Below are 18,884 nucleotides of genomic sequence, written 5' to 3'. Positions count from 1 at the left end.
CAAAATGTTGGAGTAACTCAGCAGGTCAGGCAGCATCTCAGGAGAGAAGGAATGGGTGACGTTTCGGGTCGAGACCCTTCTTCAGACTCTCGTTTCCCTCTCCCTTGACTCTCATTCTGAAGGGTCTCACCCATTCCTTTGCTCCCGAGATGCTGCCTGACCCGCTGAGTTACTCCAGCATTTTGTGTCTATCTTCACTGTAAACGAGCTTCTGCAGTTCCTTCCTACACATTCTGCCTTCTTAAGGTGTCCTCTGTGTCTGCCCGGACACCTCTGCCGCGGACACCCTGCGCCAGCCCGGACACCTCTGCCGGGGACACCCTGCGTCTGCCCGGACACCTCTACCGCGGACACCCAGCGTCTGCCCGGACACCTCTGCCGGGGACACCCTGCGTCTGCCCGGACATTTCTGCCGCGGACACCCTGTGTCTGCCCGGACACTTCTGCCGCGGACACCCTGCGTCTGCCCGGACACCTCTGCCGGGGAACACCGCACGGAAACGGAAGTGCTGGCTGCGGCTTGAGGCTGTTGGCGGGAGCTGCTGCAGACGGGTCGGTCCGGCTGGTGGAAGGGACGGAGGTGAAGTTACTGGGGGAGGCGCTGTGTTTAGTTTCTGGGGGAGGCGCTGTGTTTAGTTTCTGGGGGAGGCGCTGTGTTTAGTTTCTGGGGTCCGCAGATGCGGGAGGGAGAGGAGGAGCACGGCGCTGAGATGTTCATGGGGTCAGGAAATGCTTTGGCCGATACGATGCAGGTACTGGGGTCGGCTTAGCCTTAATGCATGCGGGAGTTGGGGCAGTGATACTGGGTTAGAACCCAGTGGATGCCAGGAGTGGGAGACGATGTGGTTTATAGAGTCAGGGGTGAGTACGCTTCATCTAGCACAGTGCAGTTACTGGGTTAGAGCCCAGACAGTGGGTGTGAGGGTTGGGAGTGGGAGACAGTGTAGCCATAGAGTCGTGTATATTATCTAGTCAGGGGTGAGTGTACGCTTCATCTAGCACAGTGCAGTTACTGCAGTCGGGGGCCAGTGTATCATAGGGTTGGGAGTAGGGACACTAGCTTATGGGACAAGGACTAGTGTACGAAGAAGGGTCCCAACCTGAAATGTCGCCTATCCATGTTCTCCACAGATGCTGCCTGACCAACTGAGTTACTATAGCACTTTTGTGTTCTTTTTTTGTTGGAAACCAGCATCTGCAGTCTACGTCTTGGTGTATGCTATGTCTGGTACAGTACGGTTACTCAGGTCAGAGATTAATGCGTGGGAAGAGATTAACGCAAAGAGTAGGAATAAACTGGTCCTTTTCAGAATGGCAGGCAGTGACTAGTGGGGTACCGCAAGGCTCAGTGCTGGGACCCCTGCTATTTACAATATATATTAATAATTTGGACGAGGGAATTGAATGCAGCATCTCCAAGTTTGCGGATGACACGAAGCTGGGGGGCAATGTTAGCTGTGAGGAGGATGCTAGGAGGCTGCAACGTGACTTGGATAGGTTAGGTGAGTGGGCAAATGCATGGCAGATGCAGTATAATGTGGATAAATGTGAGGTTATCCACTTTGGTGGCAAGAACAGGAAAGCAGACTATTACCTGAATGTTGGCCGATCAGGAGAAGGGGAGATGCAACGAGACCTGGGTGTTGTGGTACACCAGTCATTGAAAGGAGGCATGCAGGTGCAACAGGCAGTGAAGAAAGCGAATGGTATGTTGGCATTCATAGCGAGGGGATTTGAGTATAGGAGCAGGGAGGTTCTGCTGCAGTTGTACAGGGCATTGGTGAGACCACACCTGGAGCATTGCGTACAGTTTTGGTCTCCTAATCTGAGGAAAGACATTCTTGCCATAGAGGGAGTACAGAGAAGGTTCACCAGATTGATTCCTGGGATGGCAGGACTTTCATATGAAGAAAGACTGGATAGACTCGACTTGTACTCGCTGGAATTTAGAAGATTGAGGGGGGATCTTATAGAAACTTACAAAATTCTTAAGGGGTTGGACAGGCTAGATGCAGGAAGATTGTTCCCGATGTTGGGGAAGTCCAGAACAAGGGGTCACAATTTATGGATAAAGGGGAAGTCTTTTAGGACTGAGATGAGAATGTTTTTTTTCACACAGAGTGGTGAATCTGTGGAATTCTCTGCCACAGAAGGTAGTTGAGGCCAGTTCATTGGCTATATTTAAGAGGGAGTTAGATGTGGCCCTTGTGGCTAAAGGGATCAGGGGGTATGGAGAGAAGGCAGGTACGGGATACTGAGTTGGATGATCAGCCATGATCATATTGAATGGCGGTACAGGCTCGAAGGGCCGAATGGCCTACTCCTGCACCTATTTTCTATGTTTTCCTATGTTTCTATGTAAGGTTGGGAATGGGAAACGGTGTAGTTTATGGGGAAAGGATTCATAGCACAAGAACAGGCCCTTCAGCTCACTGTGTCTGCAAAACATGATGCCAAGACGATCACTTATCTACCTACACATAACATTTCCCTCCATATCCATATGCCTATCGAAAACTCTCTTAGATGCCACTAACATATCTGCTTCAATCACCACTCCTGGCAATGGCAACCAGGCACTCACCACCCTCTGTGTAAAAATAACTTTCCCCACACACTTTGCCCCTCTCACCTTAAAGCCACGTGATTGATTTTTTTTTCACCCTGGGAAAAACATTCTGACTGTTTATCTTTGCCTCTCATAATGGGTTAGTGGATATACTGGCTGGTGCAGTTACTCGGGTCAAACGGCAGTATGTGCAAAAATTGGGGGTGGGAGGCTCCAGTTTGAGGTAACGGGTTAGTGTTTTTTCCAGCTTGGGGTTAATGAATGGGAAGGTTGGAGTGGGAGACACTAGTTTATTGGGCGTGTATTGGTAAATGTTCTAGATGGTACAGTTACTGGGGGGGGGGGGGGAACAAAGCACAAAGTACTGGAGTAACTCAGCAAGTCAGGAGTCAACTCTGGAGGACATGGATAGATGACATTTTAGATCGGAATCCTTCAAACAAAACCTGGAGAATGCGTCTTGACCCAAAACATCGACTGTTTATTTCCCTCCACAGACACTGCCTGACCCGCTGAATTCATTCACTAGTTTGTTTTTTTGTAATTGATAAACTTCAGTGCTTTTGTTTGAAGAGTGCTGAAGGTTCATTAATCTTTACTGAAATCTTAATATTTAATGCAGCAAATAAAATTGAGATCAGTTTTGTCATGTATGAATTTGGCAGCCTCCATTTTCAATGTTGTTGCTTTTATGCCTTTGAATTACTTTTTAAAAAGAGACATTTAATCATTTTTGTTTCAAGGTGAAAGATGCAAGCCTTTCTAAAAGGAGCTGGTGCTATCGGCACGAAACCAACAAGAGAAAAAACCGCAGCAGGAACCAGTGGCGAGAACAAGAAGCAAAAACTAGTTCCCTGGGTGGAGAAATAGTAAGAAACTGACTCCAAATGCTGTTTTATGTGGTGTGCACATAGCAATGAGTGTCCTTTCCCTCATAATTGTATATCGTAATAAACGTAACGACTTTATGATGACACACAAGGAACTGCAAATGCTAAAATCTGGCGTAGAACACACAGTTCTGGAATAAGTCAGCAGGTCAGGCAGCATCTTTGGAGGACATGGATAGGCAGCATAGTGGCGCGGAGGAATTTCTTTAGTCAGGGGGTGGTGAATCTGTGGAATTAATTGCCACAGAAGGTTGTGGAGGCCAAGCCAATGGATATATTTAAGGTGGAGATTGACAGATCCTTTAGAATGTCCTTTTATTCTGAAACTCTCCCAGTTCTGTTACTGACAAAGGAAGGAGCTGTCGGAAGTTGTAGAAGTCAGGATTGAGCTTGTGAGTTGCAAGGGCGTTAGATGAGGTGCAGATCTGCAAGCTTGTGTAGCAACAGTGCAGGAAGTCCTGGACCGGTCAGAGTGGGAGTGGGGTAGATGGTTAATAGACAATAGATAGGTGCAGGAGGAGGCCATTCGGCCCTTCGAGCCAGCACCGCCATTCAATGGGATCATGGCTGATCATTCTCAATCAGTACCCCGTTCCTGCCTTCTCCCCATACCCCCTGACTCCGCTATCCTTAAGAGCTCTATCTAGATCTCTCTTGAATGCATTCAGAGAATTGGCCTCCACTGCCTTCTGAGGCAGAGAATTCCACAGATTCACAACTCTTTGACTGAAAAAGTTTTTCCTCATCTCAGTTCTAAATGGCCTACCCCTTATTCTTAAACTGTGGCCCCTTGTTCTGGACTCCCCCAACATTGGGAACATGTTTCCTGCCTCTAACGTGTCCAACCCTTTAATAATCTTATACCCCTCTCATCCTTCTATATTCCAGTGTTTACAAGCCTAGTCGCTCCAGTCTTTCAACATATGACAGTCCCGCCATTCCGGGAATTAACCTAGTAAACCTACGCTGCACGCCCTAAAATGACAGGCTGCAGGAAGCTCGGGGTCACTCATCGATTGAATGAAGGTGTTGCACAAAGCTACCACCTGTGTGTCTGATTTCTCAGATGCAAAGGTGAACACTAAATCCAGTCACTAGATTGGGGAAAAAATGCAAGTGCTGCTTCAAAGTGAAAGAATGTTTGGGTCCCTGGATGATTGAGGGGAAGAGGCAATGGGACAGGTGACTGATCTGCTAAGTGTTTTCAACAAAGATAGATACCAGTTTGAAGAAGGGTCTCGACCCGAAATGTCACCCATTTCTTCTCCAGAGATGCTGCCGGTCCCGCTGAGTTACTCCAGCATTTTGTGCCTTTCTGCGGTGTAAACAAGCATCTGCAGTTCCTTCCGACACAAGTGTTTCTAGCATTTTGTTTTTGTTTGGGATTTTTAGCATCTGATGTTTTTTGTCAGGTGGGGTGGAGGGTGTGTATATATGTTCAGACTACAATTTCTCACTAAAGTAAGTCTTATCTTTGGCATGCAGTCGACCAAAGTATGTGGCTGAAATTGCGTTTCAAGAAGAAGTTGTGTCTGTACTAAAGAAGGCCCTTGAAGGAGCTGATGTAAGTGGCATTTATGGTTAACGCTACCGAAGTACTATTCATTTTTATTTCAGCATCTTCCAGTTGGCAGAATATATCAGGCGATATACCAGTATCACTTCTGTGTTATCTCCTCAAATATAAGAATGTTTCAAGATAGAATGCTAAAAATGGCCTTTTGTTTTTTGTAAAGCACTGGATCTGCATTTGCCCTGTGTGGATCTTTAGCTTCCATTGAGCTTGTACGGTTGCAAGGACGTTGCAAGATGGGGTGCTGCTCCGCAAGCTAGTGTGGTAACAGTGCAGGAAGTCCTGGACTGGTCAGAGTGGGCGTGGGGTAGATGGTTAAAATGACAGGCTGCAGAAAGCTCGGGGTCACTCATCAACTGATTGAAGGTGTTACACAAAGCTACCACTCTACCTGTGTCTGATTTCTCCGAAGCAGAGGTGAACACTAAATCCAGTCACTAGATTGGTCAATGAAACTGTGTTCCATGGTTTTTGAGTCATAATTAGCATTATGTGACAGGATTTGAGCAAGTCTTTCCATTGATAATCCTTCAAGGATGGATCTCTACCCGCTATCTAAGCTATCAAACAGTTTGAATGTTTTGAGGGGGCTAAATAAAATATTAAATATTTAAAGATATAGTGAAATGCGCCAACAAAATTTAAAAGAAACAAAATACAGAAGTACTTAAATACATTTAAGTAACTTAAGTAAAAAATTGCAAGGATCTGTAGGGGATGTGCAGAGCATGCTTTTTCCACAGAGATCGGTGGCTGCCAAAGGTGGTGGTGGAAGTAAATGCAATAGTTGACCCAGATAATGCGCTGCCATGGTGGCGATGCAAATACAATCACGATGCTTAAGACGTTTTTAAGATAGACACGTGGATATACAGGGAATGGTAGGATATGGATCACATGCAGGCAGAGGAAGTTAATTCAACTTGGCATCATATTTGGCACAGGCATGGACTGAATACAGATATTAACCTACATAAAAGGACAATCTAATGCAATGGTGCCCAGTCATTAAAAAAAAAAAATTGTAAATTATTTTGCAGCTTCCCAACCTGCTTTTTTACGGACCCCCTGGGACAGGGAAAACCTCTACAATATTGGCTGCAGCAAGAGAACTCTTTGGGTAAGTTTAGGGTTATTATTGTCACGTATACCAAGGTACAGTGAAATGCTTTGTTTTTGCATTCTATCCAGACAGGTCAGTTATACCATACATAAAACTCAAACTTGAGTACTATAGAAAGAACAAAGGGCTCACCTGCAGTCCGTCTTTGTGTTTTATGTTGGGTTTTTTATTGTAGTGTTTAGATGTGATGTAGTTTTTTGTGGTTGCGTACTATGTGGGGGGGGGGACACTGTAATATTGTCTCTTCCGAACGGAGACGCAACCTTTGTTTCAGTGTCGTGTCTCCGTTCCCGCTGCGGCCTACCATCGGCCAAACTCCTGGAGCTGGCGGCCACCAGCTGGGACCACCTGGGGCTCTGGTTTGTAGAGCCCGCGGACTGTACTCACCACCAGCGGAGCTGGCTGCTTTCGGAGGCTGTGGTGGCGCTGCGACTCGCCTTCAGAGACTCTGGAGACTTCGGCCGCGGGCTGCATGGACATCGGAAGCTCGCAGGTCCTGCCCTGGGTGGGGGCCGACATCGGGAGCTCCGGCAGCGGCAGGGTCTTCGCCCGCCCCGAATCACGGGGCTTGGGTCGGCCCACCGCGGACCTTTCACAGTCCGGCGCGGCCTGGAACGTGGCAACTTCGTCAGCCTGACCGCGGGAGAAGACGGCAGGGGAAGAGAAAAGACATTCTGGCCTTCCATCACAGTGAGGAGGTGACTGGAGGAGACTCACTGTGATGGATGTTTTTTTTTTTTTTTTGTGTTGGTTGTGATTGTGTGTGGAATTGTTTATTTTTATTGCTTATTGCTGGACTGTGGGTGACCTTTCATTTCACTGGACATCTTGTATGTGTATGGGACAAATAAGGTATTTATTCACAAAATGCTGGAGTAACTCAGCAGGTCAAGCAGCATCTCTGGAGAGAAGGAATGGGTGATGTTTCGGGTCGAGACCCTTCTTCTCGACCCGAAACGTCACCCATTCCTTCTCTCCCGAGATGCTGCCTGACCTGCTGAGTTACTCCAGCATTTTGTGAATAAATGCCTTCGATTTGTATCAGCATCTGCAGTTATTTCCTTATACTACTTATGTGACAAATAAACTTGACTTGACTTGAAACTTGACTTGAAGATACAGCGTGTAGAATATAGTTCTTAGCATATCAGACAAAGTCCAATGCCCGCAGTGGGGGGAAGGTAAATAAGACAATACCCTAGCTTGGGAACAGCTTCAGGTTTCTGAACAGTACTTCCACGAGTCTGGTGGTGTGCACTTTCAACCTTCTGTATCTTTTGTGCATTGTTGAGATCAAAACGTAAAATGCTGGAACTACTCAGCGGGGCAGTGGCACAGCCGTAGAACAGCTGCCTCACAGTGTCAGATATCCTTGTTTGATCCTGACCATGGGTGCCGTCTCTGCGGAGTTTGTATGTTCTCCCTGTGTCTGTGTGGGTTTTCTCTGGGTGCTCTGGTTTCCTTCCACATTCCAAAGACGTGCTTCTGCGAATTGGCCCTCGTGTATAGGATGCAAAAGTAGGATAACATGGAACTAGTGTCGGGGACTGAAGGGGTGCACTGAAGGGCCTGTTTCCACACTGTATTGCCAAAACTAAAAAAATCAGCGGCCATGCAGAGACGAGCAATTAATATTTTGAGTTGAGGGCATTTCATCATAACTGGAAAAAGTTAGAGATAAGAACACGTTTTGAGATTCAGCGACAGAGGGATGGAGGAAAGGAGAAAAAGAGTTTGTATAGGCAGAGACGATTAAATGATAAAAAAGGATGAAATAGGATGATAAAGATGACAAAGATTTGGTCTGAGGAATTGTAAACGGGAAATTTGCAACAAGTACCTGAAATTACAGAGCAAAAAATTGAGGCAGCTATGCCTCGTTCTGCATCTAAAAATGTGTTTTATATCTAACTTTTCTCAGTTTTGATGAAATGACATGAACATGAAACAATTTGTTTCTCTCTCTACAGATTCTATTTGGATTCCAGCTAGTTTAATGGAATCCCTATACATATAGAATACCTTGTACCATGAGTAACATGCATTTTAGATTTAGAACCATCCTTTCAACAACTAGGGAGCGGTCTTAAACTGCTATCTACCTCATTGGAGACATTCGGACCTTTACTGGACTTTATCTTGCACTAAACGTTATTCTCTTTATCATGTATCTGTACACTGTGGATGGCTCAATTGCAAGCCTGTATAATCTTTCCACTGACTAGTTAGCACGCAACAAAAGCTTTTCACTATACCTTAGTACACGTGCCAATAAACAAATAAACTTAGCCTGACATCGGTAGTAGAGAAATGCTTGAGTCGATTATTAAAAATGTAATAGCAGAGCATTCATGGGTAGCCATGGTGGCGCAGCGCTAGAGTTGCTTCCTTGCGGCGCAGGAGACCCGGGTTCGTGGCTTGAAAAATGGTGCGAGGGGGAGGGATTCAAATTTTCTAGGACATTGGAACCAGTTCTGGGAGAGGTGGGACCAGTACAAACAGGACGGTCTGCATCTGAGCTGGAATGGAACCAATGTCCTAGGGGGAGTGTTTGCTAGTGCTGTCGGGGAGGATTTAAACTAATAAGGGGGATGGGAGCAGGAGCAGAGAGACAGAGGGGTGTAAAATGAGGGTAGAAGCAACAGGTAGCAAGGTGAAAAGTAAAAGTGGTAGGCAGACAAATCCAGGGCAAAAATCAAAAAGGGCCACTTTTCAACATAATTGTATAAGGGGTAAGAGAGTTGTAAAAACAAGCCTGAAGGCTTTGTGTCTCAATGCAAGGAGTATACGTAATAAGGTGGATGAATTAAATGTGGAGATAGTTATTAATGATTATGATATAGTTGGGATTACGGAGACATGGCTCCAGGGTGACCAAGGCTGGGAGCTCAACATCCAGGGATATTCTATATTCAGGTGGGATAGACAGAAAGGAAAAGGAGGTGGGGTAGCGTTACTGGTTAGAGAGGAGATTAAAGCAGTGGAAAGGAAGGACATTAGCTTGGAGGAAGTGGAATCGATATGGGTAGAGCTACGAAACACTAAGGGGCAGAAAACGCTAGTGGGAGTTGTGTACAGGCCACCTAACAGCAGTAGTGAAGTTGGGGATGGCATCAAGCAGGAAATTAGAAATGCATGCACTAAAGGTGCAGCAGTTATAATGGGTGACTTCAATCTACATATAGATTGGGTGAACCAAACTGGCAGGGGTGCTGAGGAAGAGGATTTCTTGGAATGTTTGAGAGATGGTTTTCTAAACCAACATGTCGAGGAACCAACGAGAGAACAGGCCATTCTAGACTGGGTATTGAGTAATGAGGAAGGGTTAGTTAGCAGTCTTGTGCGAGGCCCCTTGGGCAAGAGTGATCATAATATGGTAGAGTTCTTCATTAGGATGGAGAGTGACAAAGTCGATACAGAAACAAGTGTTCTGAACTTAAAGAAAGGTAACTTTGAGGGTATGAGGCGTGAATTGTCCAAGATAGATGCTGAAAGGGTTGACGGTGGACATGCAATGGAAGGCATTTAAAGGTCGCATGGATGAACTACAACAAGTGTTCATCCCAGTTTGGCAAAAGAACAAACCAGGAAAGGTAGTGCATCCGTGGCTAACAAGGGAAATCAAGGATTGTATTAAAACAAAAGATGAAGCATACAGATTAGCCAGAAAAGGTAGCATACCAGAGGACTGGGAGAAATTCAGAGTCCAGCAGAGGAGGACAAAGGGCTTAATTAGGAAAGGGAAAATAGATTATGAGGGAAAACTGGCAAGGAACATAAAAACAGACTGCAAAAGCTTTTATAGATATGTCAAGAGAAAAAGATTAGTTAAGGCAAATGTAGGTCCCTTGCAGTCGGAAACAGGTGAATTGATCATAGGGAACAAGGAGATGGCAGACCAATTGAACAAATACTTTGGTTCTGTCTTCACTAAGGAAGACATAAACCGTCTGCCGGAAATAGCGGGGGACCGGTGGTCTAATGAGATGGAGGAACTGAGGGAAATCCAGGTTAGTCGGGAAGTGGTGTTAGGTAAATTAAATGGATTAAAGGCAGATAAATCCCCAGGGCCAGATAGGCTGCATCCCAGAGTGCTTAAGGAAGTAGCCTCAGAAATAGTGGATGCATTAGTGATAATTTTTCAAAACTCTTTAGATTCTGGAGTAGTTCCTGAGGACTGGAGGGTAGCTAATGTAACCCCACTTTTTAAAAAGGGAGGGAGAGAGAAAACGGGGAATTATAGACCAGTTAGCCTAACATCGGTAGTGGGGAAAATGCTAGAGTCAGTTATTAAAGATGTGATAGCATCACATTTGGAAAGTGGTGAAATCGGACAAAGTCAGCATGGATTTACCAAAGGCAAATCATGTCTGACGAATCTTATAGAATTTTGAGGATGTAACTAGTAGAGTGGATAAGGGAGAACCAGTCGATGTGTTATATCTGGACTTTCAGAAGGCCTTCGACAAGGTCCCACATAGGAGATTGGTGTACAAACTTAAAGCACACGGTATTGAGGGTTCAGTTTTGAGGTGGATAGAAAATTGGTTGGCGGTCAGGAAGCAAAGAGTAGGAATAAAGGGGTCCTTTTCGGAATGGCAGGCAGTGACTAGTGGGGTACCGCAAGGCTCAGTGCTGGGACCCCAGTTATTTACAGTGTATATTAATGATTTGGACGAGGGAATTGAATGCAACATCTCTAAGTTTGCGGATGACACGAAGCTGGCAGTGTTAGCTGCGAGGAGGATGCTAGGAGGCTGCAGAGTGACTTGGATAGATTAGGCGAGTGGGCAAATGCATGGCAGATGCAATATAATGTGGATAAATGTGAGGTTATCCACTTTGGCGGCAGAGTATTACCTGAATGGTGACCGATTGGGAGAAGGGGAGATGCAACGTGACTGGGTGTCATGGTGCACCAGTCATTGAAAGCAAGCATGCAGGTGCAGCAGGCAGTGAAGAAAGTGAATGGTATGTTGGCATTTATAGCAAGAGGATTTCAGTTTAGGAGCAGGGAGGTTCTGCTGCAGTTCTACAGGACCTTGGTGAGACCGCACCTGGAGTATTGTGTGCAGTTTTGGTCTCCTAACCTGAGGAAAAACGTTCTTGCCTTAGAGGGAGTACAGAGAAGGTTCGCCAGATTGATCCCTGGGATGGCGGGACTTACATATGAGGAAAGACTGGATAGACTGGGCTTGTACTCGCTGGAATTTAGAAGACTGAGGGGGGATCTTATAGAAACATATAAAATTCTTAAGGGGTTGGAGAGGCTAGATGCGGGAAGATTGTTCCCGATGTTGGGGGAGTCCAGAACCAGGGGTCACAGCTTAAGGATAAGGGGGAAGTCTTTTAGGACCGAGATGAGAAAACATTTCTTCACACAGAGAGTGGTGAGTCTGTGGAATTCTCTGCCACAGAAGGTAGTTGAGGCCAGTTCATTGGCTATATTTAAGAGGGAGTTAGATGTGGCCCTTTTTGCTAAAGGGATCAGGGGGTATGGAGAGAAGGCAGGTACAGGCTACTGAGCTGGATGATCAGCCATGATCATATTGAATGGCGGTGCAGGCTCGAAGGGCCGAATGGCCTACTTCTGCACCTATTTTCTATGTTTCTATGATCCCGACTACGGGAGCTGTTTGTACTTTGTCCCCATGCCCGTGTGGGTTTTCTCCGAGATCTTTGGTTTCCTCTCACACTCCAAAGTGAGCCTAAAGGCCTGTTTCCACGCTGTATCTCTAAATTAAAAATTAAATTTGGAAAGCAGTGACAGGATCAGTCAAAGTCAGCATGGATTTATGAAGGGGAAATCATGCTTGACTAATCTTCTGGAATTTTTTGAAGTTGAATGGATAAGGGAAAGCCAGTGGATGTGGTGTATCTGGCGTTTGACAGGGTCCCACACAAGAGATTAGTGTGCAAAATTAGACCACATGCTATGGGGGGTAGGGTATTGACATGGGTAGAGAATTGGTTGGCAACCAGGAAGCAAAGAGTAGGAAATAACAGGTCCTTTTCAGAATGTCAGGCTGTGACTAGTGGGGTGCCGCAAGGCTCAGTGCTGGGACCCCAGTTATTTACTATATATATGAATAATTTAGACGAGGGAATTAAATGTAACATCTCCAAGTTTGCGGATGTCACAAAGCTGGGTGGCAGTGTGAGCTGCGAGGAGGATACTATGAGGCTGCAGAGTGACTTGGATAGGTTGGGTGAGTGGGCAGATGTATGGTAGATGCAGTATAATGTGGATAAATGTGTATAACAGGAAGGCAGATTATTATCTGAATGGTGTCAGATTAGGAAAAGGGGAGGTGCAACAAGACCTGGGTGTCATTATACATCAGTCACTGAAAGTAAGCATGCAAGTACAACAGGCAATGAAGAAAGCTAATGGCATGTTGCCCTTCGTAGCGAGAAGATTTGAGTATAGGAGCAAGGAGGTCCTACTGCAGTTGTACAGGGCCCTGGTGAGACCACACCTGGAGTATTGCGTGCAGTTTTGGTCTCCTAATGTGAGGAAGAACATTCTTGCTATTGAGTGCAGTGTAGGTTCACCAGGTTAATTCCCGGGATGGCGGGACTGACATATGATGAAAGAATGGATCGACTGGGTTTATATTCACTGGCATTTAGATGGATAGAAACATAAAATTCTTAAGGGATTGGACAGGCTAGAAGCAGGAAAAATGTTCCCGATGTTGGGGGAGTCCAGAACCAGGGGTTACAGTTACACGTCTGAAGAAGAGTCTCGACCCGAAACATCATCCATTCCTTCTCTCCAGAGATGCTGCCTGTCCAGCTGAGTTACTCCAGCAATTTTGTGTCACAGTTTAAGAATAAGGGGTTTGCCATTTAGGACTGAGACGAGGAAAAACATTTTCACACAGAGAGTTGTAAATCTGTGGAATTTTCTGCCACAGAAGGCAGTGGAGGCCAATTCACTGGATGTTTTCAAGAAAGAGTTGGATATAGCTCTTAGGGCTAACTGAATCAAGGGATATGGGGAGAAAGCAGGAATGGGGTACTGATTTTGGATGATCAGCCATGATCATATTGAATGGCGGTGCTTGCTATCCAAGTCACTGCACGTATTTTCTATGTTTCTAAGCTAACTGCAATAACGTCACAACAAGATCACATGTTCACCAGCAATATAATAAAAGTAGGATTTTTAAATTAATAGCTAATTCTCCTTTTTTTTAAAGGTGTTTTTGTTAAATACAGGATAAAATTGTTCTTATCGGGGAAGTTGGGTCAGAATGGCTATTTGACCTTGAGAGAGTGTTCCTTGTTATGTTTAAAGAATTTTTCTTAAAATATAACCTTCTTGCTAATCTTTTTTTCTAGTATAAGAAAATAACCTGAATATACAGATATACAGAATATAATATACAGAATATACAGATGAAAATATCAAATGATCACAAATCTTCGTGATGTTTCTCCAAATTTATTCCCTGATTTTGAATTGTATTTTTAAGCTGTTTGATATTTTAAAATGTTTTGATCAAAGAATGTTTGCATTGGAGATTGATTATACTGTTGAGATGCTCTGATATCCTTTTTGTAACAGCACAGCACAGTTGGTACAGCACTGGAGCCCATAACATTAATTCTAATCACATCCTGTTTGCAGACCTGAGCTGTACCGCAAGAGAGTTCTCGAGCTTAATGCTTCTGATGAACGTGGAATCCAAGTTGTGCGGGAAAAGGTGAAAAACTTTGCACAGTTGGCAGTAGCAGGATCTCGTTCAGAGTAAGTACCAGGTTTTCAGTAAGGACTAAAGACTTATTGTAAAGGGTAGCTTTATTCAAGAGTTAGATTTAGGTCTAAGGGCTAAAGGAATCGAGGGATATGGGGAAAAGCAGGAACGGGGCACTGATTTTAGATGATCATATTGAAGGGCCGAATGGCTTACTCCTGCACCTATTTTTCTATGTTTCTATTATTTTGTTTTTCAATAAATGACCACATTGAACTTGTGGCACCGTAACAGGCCCATGATGTTCATGCTCTAATGCAAGCCTCCAACCACCCTTCTCTAAAGCTATATATAAACTATGCTTTTGTCTCGCTTGTTTATCTGGTTTCCCTTAAATGCATCTAACAGGGCTCGTATGGTCCTTGAAAGTCCTCGAATTTGAAACGCTGTTTTTCAAGGCCTTGAAAGTCCTTGGATTTATCATAGGTCCTTAAGTCCTTGAAAATTAACTTTTTATGGTAAAAGTATTAATTCATGCAGAGTAAGCGGTGTTTTTTCATTGTTTATAATGCATATTTTTTATTAAAAGTCGGGAAACATTGTTAGACTTGTTTGTCTTTGTCGCCTATTTTCCCTCCTCGCTCTGGGACAAGTTAAAGAGTCGGGGAGAGTTGAAGGGAACTCGCCGCATAAAGCAAAATAACCTATAAAATCATTGTGGTTTTTACTAATTAACCATATATACACCAAATTAACAGTTTTGAAAACAGTGTTTTCCTACCTATACGGGGAAAAACTGGAAAAAACATCAATGTTTGCTGGATTTTGGTCCTTGAAAATGAGATTTTTGGACCTTTAAAAGTTCTTGAATTTTTTGCTGTTCCAAGTGTACGAACCTGATCTAAACTATTTGTGGTTCTGCATTCTACCCAAAGCCGAGTTAGGTAAAGAAGTGGGATAACGTGGAACTAGTGTGCAGCTGATCGAAAGTGGGCACGGACTCAGCGGACCAAAGGGCCTGTTTCCATGCTGTGTCTCTAAAACTCTGAGAAAAATCATTTACAGGTCCACCATTCATTTTCCGGCACCTCCTTTAATCCGGACAAAATTACGAGCGCACTTGAAACCCCCGCCCTGCTGTGGAACTCCGGCCCTTCCCTGGCTGGAATGCGACTTCCGAGGCCTGACATCTGTTGGTCCAGCAAAATGGATAATAAGGCAATGCTCTGGAACCAAGAGTGCAGGAAAGAGTGGTAGACCTGTATTCTCATAATTTTACATCTTTGTGTCCTGCTGAAAATGATCCCTCTTTTGAATCTGACTCTCTTTTGTCCACCGTTTATGCTATTTCTTCCAGTGGGAAACCCGCTCCTCCATTTAAGATCATCATCCTGGATGAAGCCGACTCCATGACAAATGCTGCACAGGCTGCCCTTCGCCGCACAATGGAGAGGGAGTCAAAAACCACACGCTTTTGTCTCATCTGCAATTATATCAGCAGGTAGGAGAGCCATTACCATTTAAAATGTCTCGCTGAAGGGATGGCAGCAGAGGAACATGCTATTTACTGTACCTATTTAAACTGAGTGAGGCCACACGCAAACTGGGGGAACAGCACATCATCTTCCACTTGGGGAATGTACAACACGACGATATGATCATTGAAAGCTTCAACTCGAGTAAACCCCCCTTCCTTCCCCCACGTCCCCTTTCTTGCACCCCTGCCCCCAGGGCCCATCTGGACGCAGCTATTCCCCCCCCCCCCCCCCCCCCCCCGATCCTTCTACATTCCTTCCTTTGGCATCACAATTTCAATCCCTCTGTCTCGTACCTTCAGCTTTAATCTCTGGCCTTTCTTCCAACCAGCTAGTTATCAGAACCCCCCACCCCCTTACCTGTGTCCACTTATTATCTTACAGCTTGGATCAGGATTTATTCAAGATGTTTCTTGTGTTTTAGGATAATTGAGCCATTGACGTCTCGCTGCTCCAAATTCCGGTTTAAACCTTTGACAGACCGCATACAGGAAGAAAGGTTGCGGGACATCTGTGAGAAGGAGAATGTGCAATGTAATAATGAAGTAAGTTTGTGCAATCTGGACTTGTACCATAGATTTCAAACTCAAATCGTGATTTGGAAGTCAATGTGGTTGTAACTTTGTTTAGGCATGTGACTAATCTCTTGTAATACAAACATTACTACGGCAAGTAGCAATTTCAAGATGCATTACTTCCTTTTCAAGATGAAGTTGTGCATGTAATTATTTTACTGTTGAATAAAACCTAAGCATTAAGTTTCAGAACAATAATACTGCATCTGAATAGGATAGTCAGTGTATGAAGATACAGGGGGTCGCTGGTCGACATGGACTCAGTGGGCGTATTTCCGTGCTGTATCTAAACTAAAAAATAAATTGTTTATGGTTTCACTCCCGTGCACTAAATGTAAATTTGGATCTTTATTTGACATAGTGGATAAATGCTTTTAATATGTTGCCTTCTGTTTTAGACAATCAATATGCTCATCAATGTATCAGAAGGAGACTTGAGAAAAGCGATAACTTACCTGCAATGTGCAGTAAGACTTACTGGAGGAAAAGGCATAACAGAGCAAGTCATCGTTGAAATTTCTGGAGTAAGAAAATGTTATCTTCCCCTATTTAGACACGAAGATCTTCAGGTGCTGGGTTACTGAAAAATAAAATGCTGGAGTAACTTGGGCAGCATCTTTGGAGAACATAGATAAGTGATGATTTGTGTAGGGACCCTTCACAGCCTGATTGTGGGGGGGGGGGGGGGTAGATAAAGTTAAAAGAGAGGAGGGGCAGGCAATAGGTGGATACAGGCTTTGATTGCCAAATGGGTGGACAAAGGCCAGAGATGAAAAGGCAATGTGTGAGACAAAAGGATTGAAGAATGGCAAATTGTGATGCTAGAGGAAGGAATGTAAGTGGAGGCAAAGGCGAAAAATGGGTGGGGGGTGGAAGAAGTGTGGGGGAGGGGAGTGGTTGGTAGTTTGTTGTTTATATCATTGGGTTGCAAGCGGAATATGAGATGCTGTTCCTTCAGCTTATGTGGGGCCTCACTTTGAGGCCCAGGATGCGAAGGTTAGTACGTAAATGAGAGATGAGATGGGAAAATGGTTAGAAACCAGGAGATCCAGAAGGTCTTTGCCGACCGAGCGCAAGTGTTCGGCAAAACGGCTAATCCCTCCCCTCCACAATCAGTCTGAAAAAGGGTTCCGACCTGAAAAGTCTCCTATCCATGTTCTCCAGAGGTGCTGCCTGACAGGCTGAGTTACTCCGTCGCTTTGTGTCTTTTCTTACCGAATATATTAATTATGGTGCAGGTTCAGTTTTTGGCAGGGACCTATCTTCTCCAGTGAAGTATTTCCACAAGGGGCTGTCTTCACTTCTTTTCCCTACACATTAGGAGAAATTTACAGAGGCAAACCCGCACATTTTTGGGATGTGAAAGGAAACGGGAGCACCCGGAGAAAACCAATCTGGTCACAAGGAGAATGTGCAAATTCCACACAAACAGCAGCCATGGTCAGGATGAAACCCGTATCTCTGGTGCTGTGAGGCAGATGCTGTGCCACTGTGCATCAGTACTTCTATACTGGGAACTGACCACATCATGGACCACATCCCTCAGCAGGGTCTTCTTTAGTAAATCTAAGGCATGCCTCAGATCGCTTTTGTTCATGTAGTGACTGCTCGCTCTTATATACAGCCAGTTTGAATGCAGATATGCTGAATCAATTGCTTACTCAGTGCACTTCCACATCAGACATAAACATAAACTCTGGTTTATGTCAAACGGACTGTATGCGGACAGTTGCAACCCAACAGCTTGCTTGTTACCCTGCCTGTATGGAAATGTATAAATATATTTAGCATGGATGGGAAGAATATGGGGATAATATTGTAACAGTATGGGAAGATATAAGTTAAGCAGAATGATGTACGTTTGGCAATTGAGTTAGTGCTTAAGAGTGAACAGTTGTTCTGAAGCACTTGCATGAAACACACTCTTGTGTATCTTTCATCATGCAAACTGCCAGAATATTTGTAAAGGTGGCCAGAACTAGATAGATAAGCAGTTGAAGGACACTATAGAGGAATACATGATACATTAGGAGAGATGCAAGAATCCATCTGTCTAATAAGGTGGTACATGCAGATAGTCGAGCTACATTTAAGCATCATTCGGACAAGCACTTGAATTGCCAGGAAATAATAGACGATAGATGACAAGTCCTGATAAATAAGATTAGCACAGATAGGTACTTGGTTCGCATGGATGTGGTGGACTGAAAGACCTGTTTCTGTGCCATGTCTCTATAATTTTCTGAACTAGAGAAGATGAGGTCCCGGGCAGATCTAACATTATATTGCATGGGGTTGCCCACTCCTTGTATTTTCTTTTGTGTTTCTTCACTTCCTATAAACTTTGGGGTGTGAAGGATAAGCCTCAAAAGTCCTTGGGCAACTGAAATAAAAGATTATTAAACCATTTTTTTATGCTGAGAGATTTTTTCCCATTGTGCACTAGAATACTTTGCGTCCACCTGAGCCAGCAGGTTTTATATCTTGAGAAGCTGATGGATCAGGAGCTGCAGAACAAATCTGAAATATCAAGCTACTGTCGGTGCTAATACTACTGAATCTCACAAGGTTTTGGCTTTTAAAGTCTGACACTTGGTAACTGGTCCAAGTTTAATTTATTGTAAAGTAACAGTGAAAATATTTAATGCTTGTTGGCCTTTCGAATTTCCAATATTTTCAGTTTTTAATCTGTTGCCACATTTATTTATCCAGTTTTTCCATCCCACAGCCTTTCCAACACAGTATGAATTAAGAGTTATGAGTTTATATTTTTCATTTCCCCCAGGTTGTACCATCTGATTTGATTGATGGTCTTTTGGCTGCTTGTCACAGTAGTTCATTTGAGAAGCTGGAAATCGTGGTAACGGTGAGAACTCTTCATTTAATTAAACATTGGACAGAGCTCTCAACATGTGG

The 18,884-nt window shown here is 44.3% G+C and overlaps 1 protein-coding gene across 1 annotated transcript in view; it reads left to right on the top strand.

Moving 5' to 3' along the window:
- The first annotated feature begins 453 nt into the window (after positions 1 to 453).
- rfc4 (replication factor C (activator 1) 4) overlaps positions 454 to 18,884 on the top strand; it is a 21,204-nt gene continuing 2,773 nt past the window's right edge. The window contains exons 1-9 of the mRNA XM_078410370.1: positions 454 to 580; positions 3,313 to 3,438; positions 4,945 to 5,023; positions 6,073 to 6,152; positions 13,792 to 13,911; positions 15,216 to 15,359; positions 15,818 to 15,938; positions 16,367 to 16,492; positions 18,754 to 18,834. Coding sequence (XP_078266496.1) covers positions 3,320 to 3,438; positions 4,945 to 5,023; positions 6,073 to 6,152; positions 13,792 to 13,911; positions 15,216 to 15,359; positions 15,818 to 15,938; positions 16,367 to 16,492; positions 18,754 to 18,834 — 870 coding nt within the window. The 5' untranslated portion in view covers positions 454 to 580; positions 3,313 to 3,319. The remainder of the gene's footprint in view (positions 581 to 3,312; positions 3,439 to 4,944; positions 5,024 to 6,072; positions 6,153 to 13,791; positions 13,912 to 15,215; positions 15,360 to 15,817; positions 15,939 to 16,366; positions 16,493 to 18,753; positions 18,835 to 18,884) is intronic.

The sequence above is a fragment of the Rhinoraja longicauda genome, chromosome 13 (assembly GCF_053455715.1).
Source record: "Rhinoraja longicauda isolate Sanriku21f chromosome 13, sRhiLon1.1, whole genome shotgun sequence".
NCBI lineage: Eukaryota > Metazoa > Chordata > Chondrichthyes > Rajiformes > Arhynchobatidae > Rhinoraja > Rhinoraja longicauda.
Note: the sequence above shows the minus strand (reverse complement) of the source record. Positions and strands in the feature narration are given on the sequence as shown.